Below are 22,381 nucleotides of genomic sequence, written 5' to 3' on the forward strand. Positions count from 1 at the left end.
CCATTCTGCTGAAGATACTGTTTCTGTGTTGATGTCAACCATTTGTATTTCTCTTTGAAAGTTTAACCTACCTTGAAGATGCTTTGCTTGTGAAAACAAACCAAAGCACATGCAAAGTCGTATCATAACAACCCGGCGACTTATGTGATACCATTACAGAGAACAAACCAAAGACAACTAGCTCAGCCTGAGCTACAGAGCAGCGACCATGGAGAAAATCATTTTCTTGATTGTTCTTTGTACAGCTGTTGAGGGTGATTTAGACAAACATGTCTTTGTTCCAAAAAGTATGACATGGCTTGATGCTCAGGCTTACTGTAGACAGCATTACACTGATCTTTCCTTTGTTATTAGCCAGAGTGATCAAGACACGCTCCAAGCAGCTGTAAGTGGAAATAATGCCTCTGGATGGATCGGTCTCTACCGAAATCCCAGCAACATCTCTGCCTGGAAGTGGTCAGGAGGAGGCTACATTACATACCAAAACTGGCTTTCTGGACAACCAGATAGTTACGGGAATTTGGAGTTCAACGCACACATCATGCCTAATGGAAAATGGAATGATATTAATGGGATGACATTCCTCCCTTTCTACTGCTTCAATAGTAGCGTGGTGGAGGTGAAGAAGACGTGGGAGAAGGCTCTGAAACACTGCAGAAAGACTCATGCTAAGCTCATCAGCCTGCTCTCTGAGACAGAGCACTGGCTGGCCCAGAAAGCGATCCAGAGAGTCCAGATCACTGAGCGGGTGTGGTTCGGCCTGCGTTACCTGAGCGACCGCTGGCTATGGGTGGACAAGCACCCTCTGGTGTACCAGGCCTGGCCCCGAGGAGGAGATCAGGACCATCAGTGTCCAGCGTGGAAACGCTGTGGAGCTTTAACCAAAGGGGGACTGTGGGAGAACCGGGACTGCCAGGAGAGACTCCACTTCATCTGCATGTGAGAGATTCAGAATGGTGCATCTGGTAAATCAGACAGAAAAGCGTGACATTTATCATCTGCTTTCTATCACTAAAACCGAACTGCAGTGTATAGAATCTGGAGAATATCTGCCAGCACTTGTACAAAATGTAGCTGATACAAACATAGATCCAATCAAAATGGGGAGACATTGCATTTCTGCTGTGATATTATTATACTTTTTTACTTCCTTATTTAATGACTTGGGTATTTGCTCTTGCCAGGTTAAGTGACTGTGACCTTCTTTTGTGACTGAAAGCTGTATACATTTTCAGACTTTTCAGACTTTCAGACACTGATTACTCATTAGAAAACATGTTCATTTGCTCAACAAACATTCTGCTTATTCTGTCTTTCACCTTTCCAGCATGTTATGATTACTGACCAGTCTGCCAACTGTGTAACGCACTATTCCTTTTATTATCATTCTTCATCTTCCATACACAACAATGGGAAATCATCACAAACAGTTTAAATCCACATCTCTTTGAACATATATTGCTTCATCAATTTTTTTCACGTAGAAAAATGATTAAATCCTTAAACAGTTCACTAGACTTTGATCTTTCTTGGGCTAAATCACATTTTTTTAAGACCACTTTTACACGTTATTATTATTATTAGTAGTATTAGTATTATTATTATTATTATTGTGGATGTGTGTTGCGTGGGACTTTCAGGCTCAGACATCTAAATTGCGCACGAAGAGTGAAAATTGTGGGAAATAAAAACGTTTTAAAGAAGTTGTTGGGTGTGAGACATTGATGTCACATTAATGTGACGTGATGTCACCCACACCCAATTTCATGCACAATTTAAATTTCAAAATGTAGACAAATGTGTCCTCCTGCAGTGTTACTCTCTTTGTGACATGACTCATGGCTTTCGAATAAATTGCTTGAAAGTGCCAACCAAAGGTGTAATTGATTCCCATGTTATCTGAGGTCTTAGACTCCTTCTCAAATTTGAAATGATGGAAGTCTTTAACCTGCGACAGCTCCTATACTGTAAGCAATAGATACACATACTGTATCAGTGTCTTCACTGAAGTCTCTGTGTTTTGGATGTTAATTTTTGGCTTATAAGCTGTTGTCTGCCTGTTCTGTGCGGGTTCATACCTGTTCCTTTGACACTGTGATACTTATATAATAAGTATATAATGATGAGCTGACTGAAGTTGACTTTACATCAAGTCTGTTTTCACTCTACTCATCTCATAAATATTAAATGTAATGTCAAAAACTCAACTTCAGTGTGCTGTGTTTCAGTTCAGTGTGTTCATATTTACACTGTCCTCTGTCCTTTTTTTAGGAAAATATTGCTAATTAGATATTTTGTAAACCTCAAATAAAACATGAAAAATCGAAATTCAAAGAAAATCGAAAGTATCTCAAAAAGAGAGCAATCATAAGATGTATCCTAAACAGTGTTATGGTTCGATGCTACAAAAATGTTCAAATATTGTTATTTGAAAATTAATTTATAATGCAAGCAAATTATGGAATTGCATAGTTTTAATTGGCAAGAAACTAAGTTGAGATGCAGTGTTTGTAGTTATTTGGCTGTGTGATTAAACTGAAAACCTGGTCATTGTGGAGTGGAGAGACATTTTACTCTAATTTACAGCAAAAACTGTTTACGATTTTTTATGAATGCTCTTCTTATGATGAGGATAGATTGCAAAGTGGAGTTTCTGGAGGATTTTGAGTACATAAACAAACAGCAAAAGAAATCTGTAGACAGGCACATGAAAGCAGAGGTTTTACATAAAATGCAATCCAGGCAGGTACTAACACTTGATGGCTTTACAAGAGGATAATGTCAGCAAAAAAATACACTGACACAAGCACAGCGACAATGGAAACCACAGCCACTCTGGGCTGGGGCTGTCTGCCAGGAAACAGGCAATCCAGCTGTCTCCAAAATGCAGCAAAAACCAGCAAATCTAAACGTTGATCTTTCGGTCATGCCAGCAGTTCACAAGTAAAAAATCCAACGAGACAGGTAAAGAGCAACAGTGACATTACAATAAATAGAATTAGATTCTAAATAGAATTTGTGTTGAAAATGTAAATGTTACTATTTAGTGTGACAAGAGCCAAGTTTTGCTTTCCATGAAGCTAATATTACAGGGAAATGATCCTGTGTGTGTGTGCTGTGTTTAAGATAAAAACTATGTGATGGTTTTGCTTCCTAAACCGATTAATCCCGTGACACTCATAACACTCTAACATGGGCACGGGCACCTAGTTGTAGTATATGAGGTATATTAAGTGGTGATGAATGAGGGGCGCACCTAAAAGTGTCATTTCCTACAATGTATAGCCGTCAGTAATGACCAATAAAGCTGCTCTTTCAGTATAAAGCTCAGTTTATATTGCACCATAAAATATTAGTTTTTCATTGTGACAGAGTGGCATATATTTCATAATCTGCCAAGACCAATTGCAAAGATACTCAAAGAGACTCAAAACCAAGCTTTTGTTGTTTGTGACCTAATTTAACATCATGTACATGTCACTTTTACTCAATAAAGTTAAGAAAGAAAGTAACCCTGTGTGTGTAAAATAAAATAAATATCTCCTTTTTACATAAACACAGGATTCAAGTCCAAGGGGCTAAAAGTTATCATTTTGGCCCATTCACCCATCAGGACCTCATCTCATGTAATGACCTTGTCGGACTTTAAACTGAAGTCCAAGTGATTTTCTGAAGTCTTTCTAGCAGAAAGAAATTAGCAGTTGACAGACTTAACCTTAACCAGAATCTCTGGTCTCTATTAAAGCTGTAAATTCCCAAATCCTCATAATCACCAACTGAAGAGAGCTACCAACTCATAACTAGCATTAGCACCAGCAGCGGATACTTTAATAATATAAATGTGACAATGTGAAAGGGGAAACTCGTAGTAATGAACCTACAGATATTATCATCTGAATCTGCAGCTCCCCTCGGTTTTACAGAGCTTTATTGTGAGTTTCATCTCATTGTTTAGTTGTCCAACCAACAACCAATTATTCCAAAACCACAACCTGAAATGTCCCATTCTACTGGCAGACCTTTTGTCCAACAGTCCGTTATCTTAACCTAAGATAACTATCTTGTTTCTATCTGTGGCTGTCTGTCACCATATAATCTTATTATATATATAGCAAATTACCAACAAAGAAAACCAATGAGAAGCGCGGTGTAAACACAAAATGTGTAATATATAGTAAATATGGCAGCTGTGAGCCCACATATGAAGTGTTACATGAGTGATGACAGCAGATTTTGCAAACGAGGAGAGCAGCAACAAAATTAAGAGAGCTAAATGGTGAGTAGACTACATAGTCTACTCACTAAATAGTTGAAGAGACTACCTTATTGCTTATTGCAAAGAGGGTATTGGATATACCGCATATTGTTTTTCCGTGAGTAGTGAACTATATAGGCTTTGTCCCATTAAAGAAACACTAATTTCTCCTTTCTGAAAACAAAATGATTGGTGACTATTTAAACACTGGCAGCATATTTCTTGCAAAGTCTACTGCAAAAAGCAAACACTTTTTTACCTTTTCTTTCTCTCAAGAACAAATAAAACAATATTCTGACAAATGTGAGGCTCAGGTGAAATTGAGAATTTCCTCCACAAAGGTGTGGAGATTAATATTCTTCAATGAAATGAATGACAGGATTTTATAAGTTTTTTTATAAGTATAAGTTTATAAGAAAAAGTCAACGTCTTCTGAAATTTTATGAACAAATAAACCAAAACACACACAACTTCCCACAAAAACTCTTGAAAAGGATTTTTTTTTTTTTTAAGAGATTGCTCCTGTTTGCTGTTGGAAAAAATTACCCTTTGGCACCCTATGCTGTAACACCTACCTAAAAATAATTTTTAAATGTCACTCATTGCTCTATGAGACTTTATCAGCAGATGAATATTACAGGATAAAAACAGAAAACATCACTAGGTATTTTTCTGATGGTCTTAATGTGCGTGTTTGTGTGTGAATTTAGACGGACACATGCTGAAAGCTCCCTCTAATGATTTTCAAAGCCATTACTGTTGGCCATTAAACATACCGCCGTACACTGAGCATCCTGAAAACAGTAATGGCCGCATGAGGGAACACAAATATAAAATATAATCTCAGTTATCTCCATAGCCTCAGTTGTGTAGAGTCATGTGCAGCTATGACAACCACCAATCTCTAAGTTTCTCGCTCCAGAAATGTTTGACCGTGCACGGGTCAAGTGTCAATACCTGTGTTTGTGGAAACCACTGACGGCATAGTCAGGGACGCCTGCCATTAGTCTCAGCAGCACCTTCCTCTGCTTTTTGTCCAGAGCCGGAGCTCATTTACAACACAGAGCAGAAGTCTATTCTATTAATTGGCCACAACTAAATGGCACCGCAGTGCTGCTGATTTATTATGGAGGTTATTATTGAGGGAAAATACAATAAGAGGGCTTGTGGCCGGAAGGTTGGCTTAGTCTGATCCCTGAGCAGTTAGGAGAAATCTGATCGGAGAAGGTGAAACAGCATTGCTTGCCCCTGCCTCATTAAGCTCCATGTCATTTGTGCAGCACACAGATAAAAGAGTGGATATTATAGTGAATATAACATAGTCAGCATGCAGACAAACCACTAATTATAAAACTAAACAAAAGTATCTTAAGATTGTTCTCAATGAAGGTAATGTAGGTGTAAACCAGCAGGCTGGTTGGTCCTTTGCCACCACTGAGGTGCCCTTTAGCAAGACCCCTAACCCTCAACTGTGGTTGTCATAGTCTGCTTTTAACTGTGAATGTGTATAACTGAGGGAAGGATGAAAGAAAGGTTAAAAATGCAAATGAAACCAAAACCTCCTGCATAGGAAAGTAAGAAACTATTTCTTTGTTATTTGAAGGAAATGACTCTTTAAGCATTCATTGTTATGTATTCAGTGCTCATTGTCATGTGTTTTTCCTCGAGTATTTTGCATACAGAATTGAGTTGGAGGAATGGTTTGTTTATGGTTGGCATTAAAATACAGACAAGGTAACGTCAAATGAAAGGTTGCATTTGTCAGACAACGGTGTGCTGCATTATGTTCATTGATTTTCAGATTTGTGGAATCAGATGAAACATCTGCCCTCACAGAAAACAGAAGACTGGCAGCTGCCAAGGGGGGGATTCTCTTCTCACACCGCTCCTCTTATCTGTGTCAACAAACCACTCTTACTTTAGTTTTTGTTCACATTCACCTCACCTGGTCCACCTCCTACAGATCTAGGTTTCATTCAGCAAAGGAAAGAAAACAGCTGCCAGCCTTACATGTCTCTCCACGTGGCTGAGGACGCCTTGACTCAGGGATCAATCTATTCTTTTTTATCTGCGTTCACTGAAAAGCTTTTCATTTGCCAAGCCAGTTAAACCAGTGTTCACCGTCCACACAGTGACTGTATTATCCCTTTTTGGTGAGCAAAGAGAGGGTTGCACTGTGTCCTTGATATATTTTTGGGGTTTAAGGTTGCTGCCTCTGTAAGTAGCTCAAGGTGCCCGGTAGAGTGGAATAGGCTGTTTTCTGTCTTCATTTTAAATTTAGCATTCCCACTCTGTCGCATAAATTCACTTACATACCCTCACATGAACACAAGTGCTCATGACTGCAGACTTGTAAGGAGTTTGCTCATTCTTTGATTTATTCATGCCCTTCTGCTCAATATGTGAAAAGGGGAATTGAAGTAACAACACTGCATTTTTGTTTTAATCCTTCATTCAAATTTGTCATGAAACTGAATTTATTAATACAGGTCACGGCCTTGGATTGTTCACATTGGAAATATGAAAGATGAAACAACACAGAGGATGTGTACTTGTCACAGTAGGGAAAAGGACAGGTGTAAATGATAAACTTGAAAGTGAATTTCAGTTAGCTGCTTTAGTTTCATGGTCCTGGTGTCGGTCATGCTCTCACTCACACTGTCACAATTTCCTGAGACACCTGAACACAACACGGCCATAGTTAACATTATTAGTAACACCTGTGTCTGCTCTGAAAAGACTCGCGTGAAGGTGCAAAAAATCATGTACAGAGGAAATAAATTTAGTAAATACTCAGTGGAGCTTTGCACAGCAAGCTCAGGTGTCATCACACACCTTGAGTATGGAGCTTCCATCACATGATAACAGGTGGTCTGTACATGTATATATGAGGTGGCAATGGCAACTCCTGTCTCTATTCAAAGCTGATGAATGTCCTCCTTGATCTATTTCCCACCTTCCACTGGCTCCTGGTCAGTGACCTTTGACCTCTTGCCAGTTGATGCAGTGATTAGTTTTGGTCTGGTGCTCACTGACAGCTGATCCCCAGGGTGCCTGCTGTTTTATAAACGTCATATTCTTAGTGTCTTAGGATCTACAAGCAGAGATATTAGTGTTGCATGCTCTCTGGTTTACTGCTTGTTGAATATTTTAAATGTTCTGACAGCCCAGCCACAAAAGGGAGTCTAACAAGGATGTTCCTGCTGGTCCTTGTTGAGTTGGTTGTTTTCGTTCTGGTCTTGAATTAAGGCAGGAAATTCATGTATATCCAGTAACTGAAAGCTTGACTTTGCCATTGAGTGGTTCCATTGGACCGAAGTGTGTGGAGCCATCTTTTGTTTTTATCCAATAAAATAGTTTCTAGCTTTGGCCCAACTCTCTCACATTAAGGGAATAACTGTACATTTGGCAGAATTCGCCAAATATTTAACCACACATTTGCTTTCTGGTGGAGAGTCAGAAAACAGAAGACTGACAGCTGCCAAGTTGGAAAGTCTCACACTGCTCTCCTTATCTGTGTCAACAAACCACTATTACTTTAGTTTTTGTGCGTGTTCAACTCTGGTCCATCTCGTATAGATTTACCTTTAAATATTAGGTTGCATCGAGCAGCCAGTTAGCTTAGTTTAGCATAAAGAAGTTACTGTAAGGATTAAACAAAGAAGATATAGCATGTGTATGTTTTATATCTAAAATCAAAGAGTAACATGTTCTACCTGATTTGAGCTGATTGTCTCCTCAGTCATATCAGAGGCCAGAAAATGTTCACCAACACTGATTATCAGATAGTTTCTTCAGATTTGCACTCACTTTCCTCTCTAATAGAAATCTGATGAGCATTGAGCTTCTAAATCTCTGTCATGGCTTCCTAATGTCGCCAGCTGCTCTAGCAAACCGTGTTTAGGCCTTTTTTCACTGTTCCTGTTCCTTGTGGACAAAAAATGAGGTTGCGAACCTGTCAGGCAAGACACTCAGAGGAATAAGAGATTTACAAGGGAATTCCCCACCGCAGCTGCGAAGGAAGCAGATGGGAGAAGGGTAAGGAAGCTGAGAGGCGTCATTCATCTTCATAAGGCCCTCATCCCATTGGGGGATGGAGCAAGCAGAGGAAGAGGAAACAGAGGACGGAGAAATGAAGGATGGAGGGAGGGGGCAGAGAGAGATGTGGGTTATCTGTAAATGTTGCAGATTGAGAAATCTGTGTTAGTCCGCCACAGTTGATGGAAGGTTTTCGTCGTCAACTTGTAGTGCATCTCCATGGGGATGGAGAGGAGGAGGGGGGGGGGTTGCATGTGAGGAATGGGTGGGAAGGAAGTGATGGATGTGGAGAGGGGAAAAGGAGGGACGTAGAAGGGGAGGGTGGTATGCAGCGCTGGGGACAGATGGAGAGGGAGAAAGGGTTTCAGGACTAAAGAAGAGAAGATGGCTATAATAGTGAGAGAATACTGACTTTCAGCAGCCATAGTATTTACCAAGTTCACCATCTGTCTTGAACAGCATTTGCTAATTAGCAGTAGTAGTAGTAGTAGCTGAGGTTGGTCAGAATATCATTAGCTTTGCAGGTACTTCTAAAAGTATTCAACAAATTCAAACTTTAACCTAGTGATGGCACTAAAGGTATGCTGAAATTACACTTCAAATCAAACACGTCAAGCTTTTGGTGGCGCTAGAGGGCGAGTCAGGAGATCAAGACTCATCCTCTAACTTTCATGTAAATTCATCCATTAGTTGTTGAGATTGTTCAGTGTGCTCCAAAGTGCTGAACTGAACAACCGTCAGACCAACATTGCTGCAATTAAACCACAGCCTTAAATAAAACATTGGTTGTGTGCCTGCATTACAGAATATTAGACAACTGCAGCACCTCCCTTAAGGCAGAGTAGTTGTAATGTAAAACGTCCTTCTCAGACAACGTTTACGGTAGCTGTCGTGAATAGATGATACCGTTTGTTAGGATACTCTCTGCCATGCAGCGACACAAGTCAAGCAGGATATTAGGGAGGAGGTGATTGGCTTTAACCTCTACGAGAACACATTTCCCCGCCTTTATAACCACAGAGGAGTATTGAGGGATCACGCAGGTGAGGCCTTCTGAGGTGTAAACAGGAAACAAGGCCCAACTTGATGTTATTCATGAAAATTGCAGCTTTCAGTTTTCATGAAATATACAATGAGCTCTTTGGTCTTAGGGGTCCACTCCTCCATGTGAGCCCACTCTTCAGCTTTGTGGTATCATCTGCAAACATAATAGTGTTAGATTGCAAAATACAGGGTGAGAATAAATGACAGGCAAGCTGTTTATATGTTATACCACATGTTCTACTCCCACCAGCTTACATGTATTTGCTACTTCTGCTGAAATGAGCGCAAACTGAAAATTGTTCTCTCACAATACACTACAGACACCAAGCCTGTATGCAGTACATGCTGTTTATTTGAGGTATCACAGCTTGGACTGAATTGATTTGTTTTTCAATATTAATTCTGTACATTTTTATGTAACGGAATTCGGTGGCAAGGGTTCAAATCCTGACATACACTATACATCTTCCCTTGGAACAAGTTTCCATATTTGTGCTTTTCAAAATCGCCATATTGGAATCGAAAGATCTAACACCTGGTCAAGGGGTAATCCCCACCTCCAATACAAGAAGGATATTTGGCTTACAAGTCTTCAGGCAGTGCTGCTACTCTGCCTGGGAAAAGCTTTTTCCTTCCCTGACAGTCGGCTGCTGTGAGCCCCAGTGACTGCTAAGGGAGGAGGGGAGGTGGGCAGTCTAATCAGGAGACCATGGGTGATGGGAGACAAGCGCGTGCCCTGAATAAAACCAGGTTCAAAACGGCTGCTCTCTGCTGTCACACTCTGGAGAAAAACGGGGGAAGGTGGGGTGGGGGAGAAGAGGGAAATGGGGAGAGAGAGACAGAAGGGAAAGGGAGTCAGAGAGGTTTCAGTGAAGAGAAAAGAATTGTAAAAAAAAAAAAAAAAGTAGGAGGAGGATGGAGAAAAAGATTTATAGAAATAGCGAAAATGAGGAGAAAAAGAGGGAGAGCGTCTCCCTCAACTCCACCACCTACTCACAGTCTGTTGAGGAGAGTTTAATTAAATATCAGTGAGGGCGGACAAGTGAAGGAGAAAAAATGAAACCAAAAGAATGTTTAACAGTAGCTCTTCTCATAAAATCATCCGGCATGACCACAGTCATGTAGACCTGTGAATCACGAATGGCTGAGGATGATATTCTGCAGGTTTTCTGATGTGTTGGACATTAAATCAGCTGATGTGGCTGGAGTGAACACTTGCTGTACCACTAGTCTAAGTTCCTATCTCTGACACCAAAGCCATCCAGAAAGGCAAACTTAGCAGGGGTGAGTTATCAACAACTTTCATGATGCTGCTTTGGACTTCACAACTCAGTGCCTTTGTGTCGAGCATTGGATCAAATCCTGCCCTAGAGGCATATATTTTTCTCGATATCGTAGTGTTTGGCTCCATCTTGTGGAGGGTTGAGGAAAGTCGCCACTGTGCAGCAAATTGATACACAACAGGAATAAATCTTAGAAAGTTGATTAAAGTTATGGGAGACTTGAAGCAGTCCCACCATGTGTCTTAAAAAGCAACATGGTTCAGTTTCAGAATGAAAGATTTCATCTTAATCTGAACAGTTACCTGCTCTTGTTATCTTTGAAACCTTTTAGTTCAGCATATGTTGTTTTGTTTTTGTGTTTTATCCACTACTTTCCTCTGAAATTTCCACTAGGGGGAGAAATGGCTCCAAGGAAGTTGTCTTAGATTCCAGACCTGAGTCCTGCTCGCTTACATAACTTTACGATACTCTGTGCGTTTCACTGCTCAGTTCATTAACACCGGAACCAAATGTCGATTCCAGATTTAGCACAGATCCCGTTACACATTATAATATTATATGAGGAGTGTGGAGTGTGGCGTACGCACACAAACACAGCCTCACTCAGAACTTTCACATGCTTTTCTGTCTCAGGGTTCTGTTATTCGAAAGAATCGCACACACAGACACTTTTATCCCCTTTGTCACCTTAAATAAGCACATAAATGAGGTTCCCACAGGCCTAACTTTTTCCACTGTAGCAGCAGAGGAACCAGTTTAATGACTCCGTCACCACCACTTGCACTCTTTCTTCCTCCCTTCTCTCTCAGGACATGACTTTTCTCCACATGTCTCAATTTCATGCTCCCATTTGGATAATTACATTGGAATTATGTTATGCAACGTGTGTTTCTTTACGTCTGTCCGTATGTATTTATATATTTTAAAGTATATGACCTTAGTATCATGTAATTTGGTGCATGTGACCTTAAAAGTGGTATGGGCTGAAACACCAGCGGTCTGTTTTTGTGTGAAATACCATACTGCCAGGCTGCCAGAACCCCATCGGGGCAGACCAGACCAGGCAGCGGGGCACTTGCTCACTCCTCCCCTTGAAAAAACAAACTCTCTTACCATGAAACACCTGTCGTCACCCCCTGCCCCACACACACACACACACACACACACGCACACATACACGCACACATACACCCACTCTGCCCTCACATCTCTCTTCTACCTCTCACACAACGCCTCACCTACTTTTTCACCATTCTTTCATGTGGACATTTCCTGTTTTCCTACATCAGCCCTTTCTCATAAAGCTGTGGCTCCCTTGATGTTCTCGTGTGTCCTGTTGCCCCCAGTGTGCCCCTCTCAGGTGACAGGCCATGTGAGAGAAGCAGCGTCGGGCCATTCACCCTTCTGACATCACTTTGTTTACCAGTCTGCTAATTCAGATTGCTATCTTCATATCACCTCAGTACATCTCAGGAACTGTTGTTCCTTCAGAGCCATCAGCTGGACTTAATTCACACCTTCAGTTCACCTAATTCAAAATATACTATCAGTGGGGCGAGATAATTCAGTTACTTAGGTTACATACAATTTTGAGGTACTTGTAGACCTACTTTATTGGAGGATTTTCATTTTCCTCCACCAGGCTTCTTCTTCTTCACCACGTTTCAAATGGAAAACGATGCTCTTTTTGCTCTACATTTATTTGACAGCTGTATTTACTGGAATTAAGATTCCATTTATAAATATGTGACTATTTAATGAAATATAATGTATTGTTACACATAAAATTAGTTGACTATTATATTATATATAATAATATACATTATGATTATATAAATCAAGATCAAACTCAACAAATTATACTAAAATGCTTTGATGTTGATGGATCAGAAATAATACTCTTATAATCTGTGAAATGCAGCAATAAAACATTCTGATAAGGGCCATTCTGCATGATGCAAGACTGATTCCACTCTCATATCTCTCAATTAAGTATAAGACTACAGCTAACAGGCGATTAGCTTAACATGGCTTGCATAGACATTAAACATCGTAATCAGTGCCCTTTAGAGGTGCCTGTAAATGTTCTTAACTTTGAACAGACCCAGACTTGCTGTTTTCCATCTCTGTGCTAAGTTAAGCTAACTGTGTGCTGGCTGTAACTTCATGCTGTACAGGCAGATATTGTGAACCTTTGTGTCTCAACTCTCAGTAAGAAAGCGAATGTGTGTGTACGTCTTTAAATTAAAGTTGTTTTAAGTAAGGGATCTAAATACCTCCACAAACACTGAAAACTGTGATTATTTGTAAGAGCCTTTTTGTGGCAAAACTATAGCACACTTCCTGATTAAATTAGGAGCAAATTCGTCCTGACTGTGACTCAGGCTCTGGTTTGAATTTCTGCTCGGAGAAAAGTTATTCACTTCTCCCAGGATAGACTGACCTGTGTGAAAGAATTCACAATTGTCTGATGCCCCGTACCGAATCGAAGAAACTGTAAAACGTCTCACTGCGTGCATACAGTAAATGATTTTCATGTCTAAAAAAGACCGCTCCACTTCATCACACTAGATCAGTTTTACATCTTTGCCAGACTTCTGATTCCCTCTCGTTCGGCATCAGTGGAGACATTGAAAACAGAAGCAGTCACAGGACTTTGAGAACTCCCCCTGTACTATGACCAGCGGAGGATTAAAATAGATGGGCCATGACTTTGTCTCCTTGGTCACACCATTAGAGCCATGAGTGACAGCTTCCTGAGGTGGTTTCCTTTTGTAAATTGAGAGTCATGACTCCAGTCCACAACCTCTTATGTGTTTTCAGTGAAATACTAGTCAGACAGGTAGCTGCAGAACATGAAGATGAATGTTGGTTGCAAAAGAGCCAGTTTTCTTTAAAGCTGAGGTAGATTCCGCAAAGGAAAATATCGGTTGAACACAGTTCACTTACAAAATTGACTTTGTTGTGTAATTCTTTAGTTTGTAAGGTTATGTGATAACAAGATTAGTTTGACTTTTTTTTACATTTATTCTCTGTCTTGATGAGAGTGAGATAAGAAGTTCAATACCAGTCCCATATCTGCCCATTGGAGCTAAAAGACAGTTATAGAAAACAATTTTTAGTTGGTTTAACGTGGGTTTTTTTTGACCAGGAGCAGTGACTTCATGCAGTCTCTGATAGTAACCTGGCAAATGTTGCTAGCTGTAGCTTCATTGTTACTGTACAGACATGAGAGCATAACCTAAGCATAAACAATAAGTTCAACTATTCCTCTAAGAAGTGTTACATCAACCATCTTTCCACCTGGGCAGAGTTTTTCTGTGTTTATGTTGGTGGGTTGAAAAAGGATTACATTGATTTTGGCAGTATCATTTCTGATTTTCTTTTGCTTTTCTAAGGGTAAATGTGGGTTTGTCAGCACTGAAATCAGCTCACTGAATGACAAAATCTGCACATTTTCCAAAGGCTGGTGAAGATTTAGTTATGGGAGGAACAGGAAAGATGAACAGCTGGGGATGTTTACAGTGTCTGTAACTCATATTCATGTCTTTCCCTCTTAGGAGCGGTCATGTTGTAGCAACTGCATTAGCACATTGATGAGACCTGCCAAATCGCCACGGGCCGTGCAGTTGTGCTCTCAAGTTGAAGAGCATTGCTTGGCAAGGAACTGAACACACCCAACATTTGTCACATGGCACAATCTAAATGGGGGATGAAGAGGAAGGGTGTCCATCTGTAGCACGAGTTATGACATTCTCTATAGTTGATGAAGTGATGTTTCCTATTTTCTAATTTAGATACAAGATTTAAGCATTTCTTTGTCTGATACACAGTGCAGGGTGTAGTTAAAAACGTAACTTCAAATCTGTATAGACTGTACATAATGCAAGTAATAAGAATAAGACTTTATTTAAAGGAGGAACATTATGAAGAAGGAATATAAGCAAAAGAAAACAGAGAATCAATAAGTGAAAGCAAAGTATGTATAAGAGAGAAAAATAGTAGAATATAAATAAAGAGTTAGAAATGTAAATGAAAAAGTATGATGTGAAACTATATTGTTTATTTAAGAGGGACAATGTACAATACCACACATCAATTACATCAGATATAGCTAAAAGGTCAATTTCACCTATTTCAAGTGGGTGGGGTGTGCCAGTGATGCACAGGTTGGTTTGGTAAAAGTGAATCTGTCGCTCTTTTATGCGCGAAACTAAATATGGGTTATCGATGATTACCTCCTGAATGAAAATTAGGTTTAACAGAGATTTCCCAGCACCTACGACCACCACAGCCCGTGTGAGAAACCATGTGTGAGATGTTTGGCTTTTCAGGTCTGAGCTAGAACTTTGCACATATACACGAACATTAATAGCAGAAACCTAACTTTCCAACCTCTGCCTATCACATTTCTTCCATCAGATGAGGCCTCTGTGTTAGGGCAGGTGTGGCTGAAAACCTGTGGTTGAAAAGGAAGACAGAGAAGGAGGAGGAGGAGGAGGAGGAGGAGGCCAACCCTCATATGAGCTTCCCTTAAAACAATAATCCTGCTTTCACCCTGGACTCTACCATTCTTTCCAAGTGATCATATCCTCATCACTCCCATGTCAGCACCGTGAGGTTAGAAATAATAGTCAGCGTCAGCCAGCCCACCTGAACTTAAGATGAAGCATTCAGAGACGAAAACAATCAAAATGTACCTTTGGAAACACATTTTCTCAGGTTATGGTGGCTATAGACAAAGAGGGGTGTGTTCACTCTCTCTCTCTCTGACACCTGCTATTATCTTACTATTTGCTTAATACACTCCGCTTTAATTTTCTGGTCCTGGCACCTACATTGGTCTGGAAAAACAGAGGGAATTCCTCCCCCTTCTTTTTTTCCCAGAGGTGGAGGTCCTATTAATGTAACCATGCAGTCTGGCCCAGCTGAATATATTTACTTAGTGTTAGGAGAGTGGCGGCCACAAAAGCAGGAATGTGCCTAAGTGTGACTTGAAAGCGGCTGTTACATTTTAATTTTTAACCCATAAAATAAATACAGAGCGGCCCTGCGATTTTTATGAATGGCTGCATTCATTCCAAAACACGCCCACCAATCAGCGAAGTGCCCCCGTGATGACGCCACGCCCATGTGGAATGTCTGGGCTGCTGCTTGCGCTCTGATTGGTTAGGAGTGTGGGGAGGGGCGTGGTCTCCCAGGGACTCACCAGCGGGTATAAATTAGAGTTTAGACTCTTATCCCGGTAGAAAAACAAGGACCACGGTCCGATAGGAGACTTAAACTTAGTGTGAAACTACTTTAGACTAACAATCGCTCAGTCGATTGCAGCTGGAAGACACTATTTTATCTTTATTTGTATTTTTCTTAAATGAATCATGGTTTTTCTGATTTACCTGACTGTTCTGACAACAGCCGTCATCACACAGGTAAGACGTTTCTCTCCTGACAGAGGCTCATGGAGTTTGGGCTGTACCAAAAGTCTGCTGACAGAAACTCTATTTAAAGAGCCAGATGAGTTTAATGTGTAATCTGTCATGGATAATGCAGTAAAAAAAAAAAAAAAAAAGTGATTAGAATATGACCTCCAGCAGAAACACCTCCTGGTGTAAACAAAACTCAGATGTATTTTTAGAAAAGCTCCCAGACATGTTTCATCTTCAAAGACTTGTTCTTCATAAAGCAAACATCAGATTAACAGTGATTACCGTCATGACTTTATGCCTGTCAGCCTAAAAAGTAGATACAATGCAAATGCTAAATGGAGTTTAGGTGGCGTGACCACTCCAATACTGCTTATATAATAATGAATATAGCTCTCCTGAAGTTGGTTGTCCTTCACGGCAATAATCAGCATGTCTACTCATGTCTCGTGTCTTTAAAGCACAGTGACGTGATGATTCCTATAAACTGGAACAAGTTGGCTCTAGTGCTGAACGATGACTCAAATCACGAGCCAGCAGGGGACTGGGTACAAACTCTGAGCTGTCTAGACACTTAGGGCTGACTGCTGGCCAGTGACTGAGACTTACTGTAGAGGCATACCACTGTACTTTGTCTGTGGAAGAATTCAGAATCAGTCACAAACCCCTGAGGAGCCTAAAAGATGATACAGAATCAAAAATGAATATACCAGAGACGTACTTCACACTTTGGTGTTGGAAGCAAAGCTGGAACTGGTTGCCATACAGTCATTTTGTGTCTCAAATCAAGTATTCCATGTGTAACACTGTGGCTGCCTTTCAAATCCTGTGATGCTGATTGAGCAAGGCTCTGGGGTTGTTTTTTAGTTCTTCTCTTCTTTTCTTAGCTGTAGAGAATGCTGCACGACTCAGATCATTTTTATCTCATCTGATAATGTGATCTCCTTTTCTGCTCCCTCCAGGTGACTGCTAGCTGCCCAGCAGTGTGCCAGTGCCCTGCAGAGCCCCTGGTTTGCCCTCCAGGAGTGAGCGCTGTGCCAGACGGATGCGGGTGCTGTAAAGTGTGTGCTGCCCAGCTTAACCAGGACTGCAGCCCTATGATGCCTTGCGACCACCACAAAGGGCTGGAGTGTAATTACGGCAACGATGTGACTGTGGCCTGGGGCATCTGTCGAGGTGAGAGAGGAGGGAGCAAAGTATGCTGGGAAGGATGGAATTCCACTTAGGAAGTTAGTGTCCTCTACAGCTATTTGCACTGCTCCTCTGTTCATGTCAACCCAGTCGAGGGCTTAGTATTAACATGGAAGAAGTATTTTCTATTTAATATTAATAGATAAAAGCCAAAAGGTCTTGTTTAGTTGTGCAGCTACGTGCCAAAGATGCAAGAGAAACCGGTGTAAAATGACAGATCCTCCTCTCCGTAAAGCCAAAGCAATCACAACTCAGCGATCAAGCAACATAAAACGTTTCGCATCCAGGAACAAGACAGGGGGTATTTTAATGAGTAGTAGATGTTTTATGGCAGCGACAGGGGGTTTCAGAGATAAAAATACACTTTCCATCTGCACCATGCCAGTGCTGCCCCACAAACTATGAATAGCTGGTTCCTCCATGCTTTGGAGACAAGGAGTCTGACACTTTCTGTCTCCTCGTTTTCACTGACCTTTCGATCTTAGTGGTCCTCTGTGTGGTTTTGTGTGCTGTTGCAGTGTCAAGTCATTGTACGTGTTTTGATCAAGTCACTTTGCTTGACTGGGTTTGTTCCAACTCTTACAAGAAGACAATGCGAGGAATTCCTCTTAACATACCTGCTGTAGGCTGCAAGCTTAATCACTGGTCCTGTTAGACTTTAAAGCATGTTCCGTAGAAACTGACAGATGCATGTCTGAGGTACATAAGCCTTGGAGCACCTCTGTCGCCCCTTTGGTTTATGCAGCCAATCTGTGTTTATGACCAATCTGCAGTACATCTCACTACACTTACATTACATGTTTTGTCTCAGCTGAATAAAATGTGTCTTTCCAGCTAAATCAGAGGGACGCACGTGTGAGTACAACGGCAGAATCTACCAGAATGGCGAGAGCTTCCGTGCCGGCTGTAAACACCAGTGCACCTGCATCGACGGTGCTGTCGGCTGCGCTCCCCTCTGTAGCAACAAGCTGCCACCGGCTTCTCCATCCTGCCCCTACCCTCGGCTGGTCAGGATACCCGGGCAGTGCTGCTTCAGTGTGGACTGCCATAAGGGCACGTGGCAGCTCCCACCTAAGCATCAGGTTTGTCTTTTCATGTAACGGCAAAGGAGTCTCTTAGTATGTGACTGAAAATGGCACAAATTGGAAACATATTTTTTACGGAGGTAAATCAATCTCTCTTGATAAAGAAAACAAAGATGATTTGGTAAAAAGAATCATTTCTACAGAACAAAAAAAAAAAAAAACAATGTATTATTTTGATGGAAAATTGTCCATTACCATTTCCAATTGATGGCATCAGATTGCGACATTAAAGATATTAAGTTTATTATCACATTAGATGAGGGAAAGCATCAAATCATATAGCATAAATGATAAACAAAACCTTTGCTGATTACAATTTATGTATTATGTATGGGTTATAACTTAATTTCAGCTCATAACAGCATTAAATCCCCGAACAAAGGGCCATGGAAGTTTTATCAAAATTTGCAGTAAAGTTTTGAAGATTCCTCACTGCTTCATCTGACCGATCGCCCTGATGTTACCCATTGACTATCAGGGCACCATGGCTGTTTGTAAGACTGTAAAAGATACACAAAAGGCAGACGTGACCGCGGCACAGTCTCATTCTGTCTTATCTCTTATCACAGGTGCCTCCACCACAACAGCACCTGCCCAGACCTCCGCACCATCCCGCACCACATCAGCCTGAAAATGAGCTGACCAACGAGCTTGCAGACGTCAAGTCCAGCGGCTGGGAGAGTGAACATGGCTACAAACACCTGCCAAGTGAGACAAAGAGGGAATTAAGTTCAAGCTAAAGGCAGAATGCAATCTTTTTTGAACACTTACATGCTGTGACCAGCTGAACCAAAAAGTGATTATTCCTCCAGACCGGTGCATAAAATTGTTCAATCATTCACAAGAAAACAAGACAAAGTGTCCACAGCCGTGCTGGCAGTTCTGTAAGACTTCACTCACTTGGTGCTTTGAGCTAAATGCTAATGTCAGCATGCTAAGATTGTCCCAGTGAGAATGTTGAGCAGGTGTAATGTTTACCGTGTTCACCATCTTAGTTTACTATGTTAGCATGAAAGTTAACATAAAACATAAAAGTACAAAGTACAGCTGAGGCTGATGGGAATGTAGTTTTGACATTTCGAGAAAAATTGAGGGAATCAAAGGCAATCCATCCAAGAGTCGTTGAGATATTGATATTGATATTGATATAGACAGTGTGGACAATCTGAAAGAATCCACATGATATTGTGTTGCAGAAAATGTAGATATTCTGCTTTTCTATCCTGTTACGACCCTTTAGATTTATTTTGTGACCCCTTGATGGGGTCTCAACCCCCAGGTTGGAAACCGGTGGTCTAATTGATGTGTATGATTTTTCTCTTCCTCCCTGCCCTCCACCCTTCTTCATGTCTCCAACGACCCTCAGTGTGGAACCACCTGAAGGAGAAGAAGTGTTCGGTCCAGACCACTGACTGGTCCCAGTGCTCCCGCAGCTGTGGAATGGGCGTTTCTTCTCGTATCACCAACAAGAACCCTCAGTGCAAGCTGGAGAGAGAGACAAGAATCTGCACCATACGGCCGTGCCACGGGCTGACTGTCCCGGCCAAGGTGAAGTAGACTAGACTTGACTTGAACTGAAGGAGACAGACTGAGGGCATAGGTCGAATATTCACATACCGGCTAAGATAACTTATCACAACAACTTATCTGTCACACAGCAAAAACCTGAACGCCTTCTGATAACACATATCAATAAGAAATTATTTCACCTCTTATCTATTCATGTCTGACTGCGCAGAGAAAAACAATACCTGCTCTGTTTTCTTGTTTCAGTCTTTAAACTAAACGGCAGAGGGTAAAAACGTCAAACCTGTGCTGCAAAGAATGAAAAATTAGATGTTCTGGCCCTGAGTAAATATGCTCTTAGTGCTAAAGCCATCTTTATCCCAAGCTTAAGAACAGAGATTATCTTAGCGGTACTTTCGGGAAGCTCTACATCCAGTGGGAACTGGGCAGTGCTGATTTACTCAGCCGTGTTTTGGTGGCAGGCAGGCGCCTTTTTAAATATAGTCCCCCACCCCCGGCATTCCTGCCAAGCAACTGTCCATAGCCAGGCCCCGTCTGTGTACTCAGAGTCCAGGGAAGTGGTGTGTCTATATTAATCCTCCATGTTGGACACACACTAAGAGCCCTTTTCTCTGCTCTACTGAGTTAACGATCATAGGTGTCAGGCCGTTGAACAGAAAAAGACACTCAAATGTTAAATAAATGTTTAATCTTAAAATTTATCACTTGAATCTAAAAGTAATCCCTCTCTCAATCCCTGTTTTGGCATAACAAGTCGAAGTGTGGCCCTCTTAATGTGAAACTAATGAGTCTAAGTGTAAAGCTGCTTAAGTCTGCTGTTATGTAAAAGCACACAGGAGATAAAAGTCACAGTTTATTAGATTTTTTGAGTGTGAATTTTGCTACTGGAGTCAATTAGGAACAACATTCATTATTATGAGATTATAGGCTATGACACTCATCTCTTTACTTTTATCATCCAGCCACAGAGAGGGAAGAAGTGCTCCCCAGCCCACAAAGCCTCAGAGCCCGTCCGCCTGTCCTACGGAGATTGTGTGAGTGTCCGCCTCTACCGGCCCAACTACTGCGGCATGTGTACAGACGGACGGTGCTGCTCACCTCGCCGCACACGCACCGTACCTGTGACCTTTGTGTGCCCAGATGGCGAGCGTTTCCAGAAGTCGGCCATGTTCATTCAGTCGTGTAAATGTAGCAACGACTGCGGCCTCCTCAATGAAGTGGCGCTCCCTCCTCAGCACTGGATGTACGGCGATACACACAAGTTCGTAGACTAGTTCAGAGGTGGATTTTTATTTTTATGTTAACGTGATGAGGTCAGCTTTCTTGATGAAGGAAGACGCTTCAAGACAAGGGGCCGTTTTTCTCATCTGGCTCCCAGTGAGTGAAGACCAGAGGCACCTGACTGCCGAAATGCAGACAGGAAGGGACGCCTCGGTTTTATTAAATCTTAAAAGGTAACCCCTATTGTAATATTATTGTGTGACCGGAGTGGATTGTACACTTGCCTGCTCCTGTTCAAACAGACGTGAGAGCTAAATTAGAGCCCTGGAGCGCTCCTGGACTTCCTCCACTCTGGACTGATTGCCGGTCCAGGTGCAATGGATGGCTGTTTTTTTTTTTTTTGGTTTGTTGAGGAGAAACACTACAAGAGCAACAAAGCACTTTTTTTAGCACTGAAACTTTGTAATTATGACAGCAGTGCACAGAGATCACCTCACCTCCAACAGCTGTACATACTGTGACGGTGGATGACTCCATATCCCACAATGCACTGTGGCTACTCAGTGACAAGCAAAAGAATAACTTTTGCAGCTTTATGCAGAAAGCCTCAGAATATAAAGCAAAATATGGATACGAACTTTTTTTTTATTCAAATGTATGAAATCAGCATGTTATGAACATAAGCACTAACCTATAAGCAGAGTCTGTTGTTTGTGCCTTTATTTTGGCATGCTGACATGACGAGCCTCTTCAAAGTAAAGTCATACACAGCAACGAATGACAATGTTCCCCTGTAACAGACTGTTCAATAATGAGGAACGCTACCTGGAACTGAAACAAGCGTTCAGCAAGGACTGGACCAATGCAAACTGATTTCTTGTTTGTGCATTAAATGCAACTTAGAGGAATGTCTTACACAAACCTGTATTTGAGAATTTATGTTGGGTCAGACTGTATTCTGGACATGTTTTCTTTATTTGGATCCAACTTTGTATTGTTACCACATTTATACACTTGTGTGGGTTAAGACACTACAGGGTAGCGGTCACAAGTTTCTGTTCATCCATCCATGTGATAAAACTGGCTGCTGAGCTCAAGTTTCATGTGAGGCTTTATTTTAATTCAACTTGCACAGTTTTAAACTTGGCAGCTAGTTCAACATAGCAAACTGTAAATGGTAGCTTTAGTCTTCAAACTATGATGATAGCGCCCTCTGCTTGCATCAGCGATTAACTACAGTCAAATGACAACACAGCTTGTATTTTATGATAGTGTTGTGGTGTAACTGTATGTTTAATGTAATATGCAAAATTA

At 41.3% G+C, this 22,381-nt stretch overlaps 2 protein-coding genes across 2 annotated transcripts; both read left to right on the forward strand.

Moving 5' to 3' along the window:
• Positions 1-574: 574 nt before the first annotated feature.
• On the forward strand, positions 575-943 carry LOC139199370 (dromaiocalcin-1-like). Its single transcript, XM_070828433.1, has one exon. The coding sequence runs from the start codon at positions 575-577 to the stop codon at positions 941-943; it is 369 nt and encodes a 122-aa protein (XP_070684534.1).
• Positions 944-15,875: 14,932 nt separating this feature from the next.
• Positions 15,876-21,988, forward strand: LOC139225591 (CCN family member 1-like). The gene is made up of 6 exons (XM_070856374.1): positions 15,876-16,049; positions 17,006-17,219; positions 18,069-18,316; positions 18,889-19,027; positions 19,686-19,867; positions 20,809-21,988. The coding sequence occupies exons 1-6, from the start codon at positions 15,999-16,001 to the stop codon at positions 21,118-21,120; spliced, it is 1,146 nt and encodes a 381-aa protein (XP_070712475.1). The 5' UTR covers positions 15,876-15,998; the 3' UTR covers positions 21,121-21,988.
• The last annotated feature ends 393 nt before the right edge of the window (positions 21,989-22,381 follow it).

The sequence above is a fragment of the Pempheris klunzingeri genome, chromosome 3 (genome assembly GCF_042242105.1).
Source record: "Pempheris klunzingeri isolate RE-2024b chromosome 3, fPemKlu1.hap1, whole genome shotgun sequence".
In the NCBI taxonomy this organism is placed as follows: Eukaryota; Metazoa; Chordata; class Actinopteri; order Acropomatiformes; family Pempheridae; genus Pempheris; species Pempheris klunzingeri.

What these genes read in the sequence shown, in the direction of transcription:
- LOC139199370 (XM_070828433.1), top strand. Translation starts at nt 575, where the DNA reads ATGACATTCCTCCCTTTCTACTGCTTCAATAGTAGCGTGGTGGAGGTG.
- LOC139225591 (XM_070856374.1), top strand. Translation starts at nt 15,999, where the DNA reads ATGGTTTTTCTGATTTACCTGACTGTTCTGACAACAGCCGTCATCACA. An exon ending in GGCCTGGGGCATCTGTCGAG is followed by an intron (nt 17,220 to 18,068) that starts GTGAGAGAGGAG and finishes GTGTCTTTCCAG; the next exon opens with CTAAATCAGAGGGACGCACG. An exon ending in AGCTCCCACCTAAGCATCAG is followed by an intron (nt 18,317 to 18,888) that starts GTTTGTCTTTTC and finishes CTCTTATCACAG; the next exon opens with GTGCCTCCACCACAACAGCA.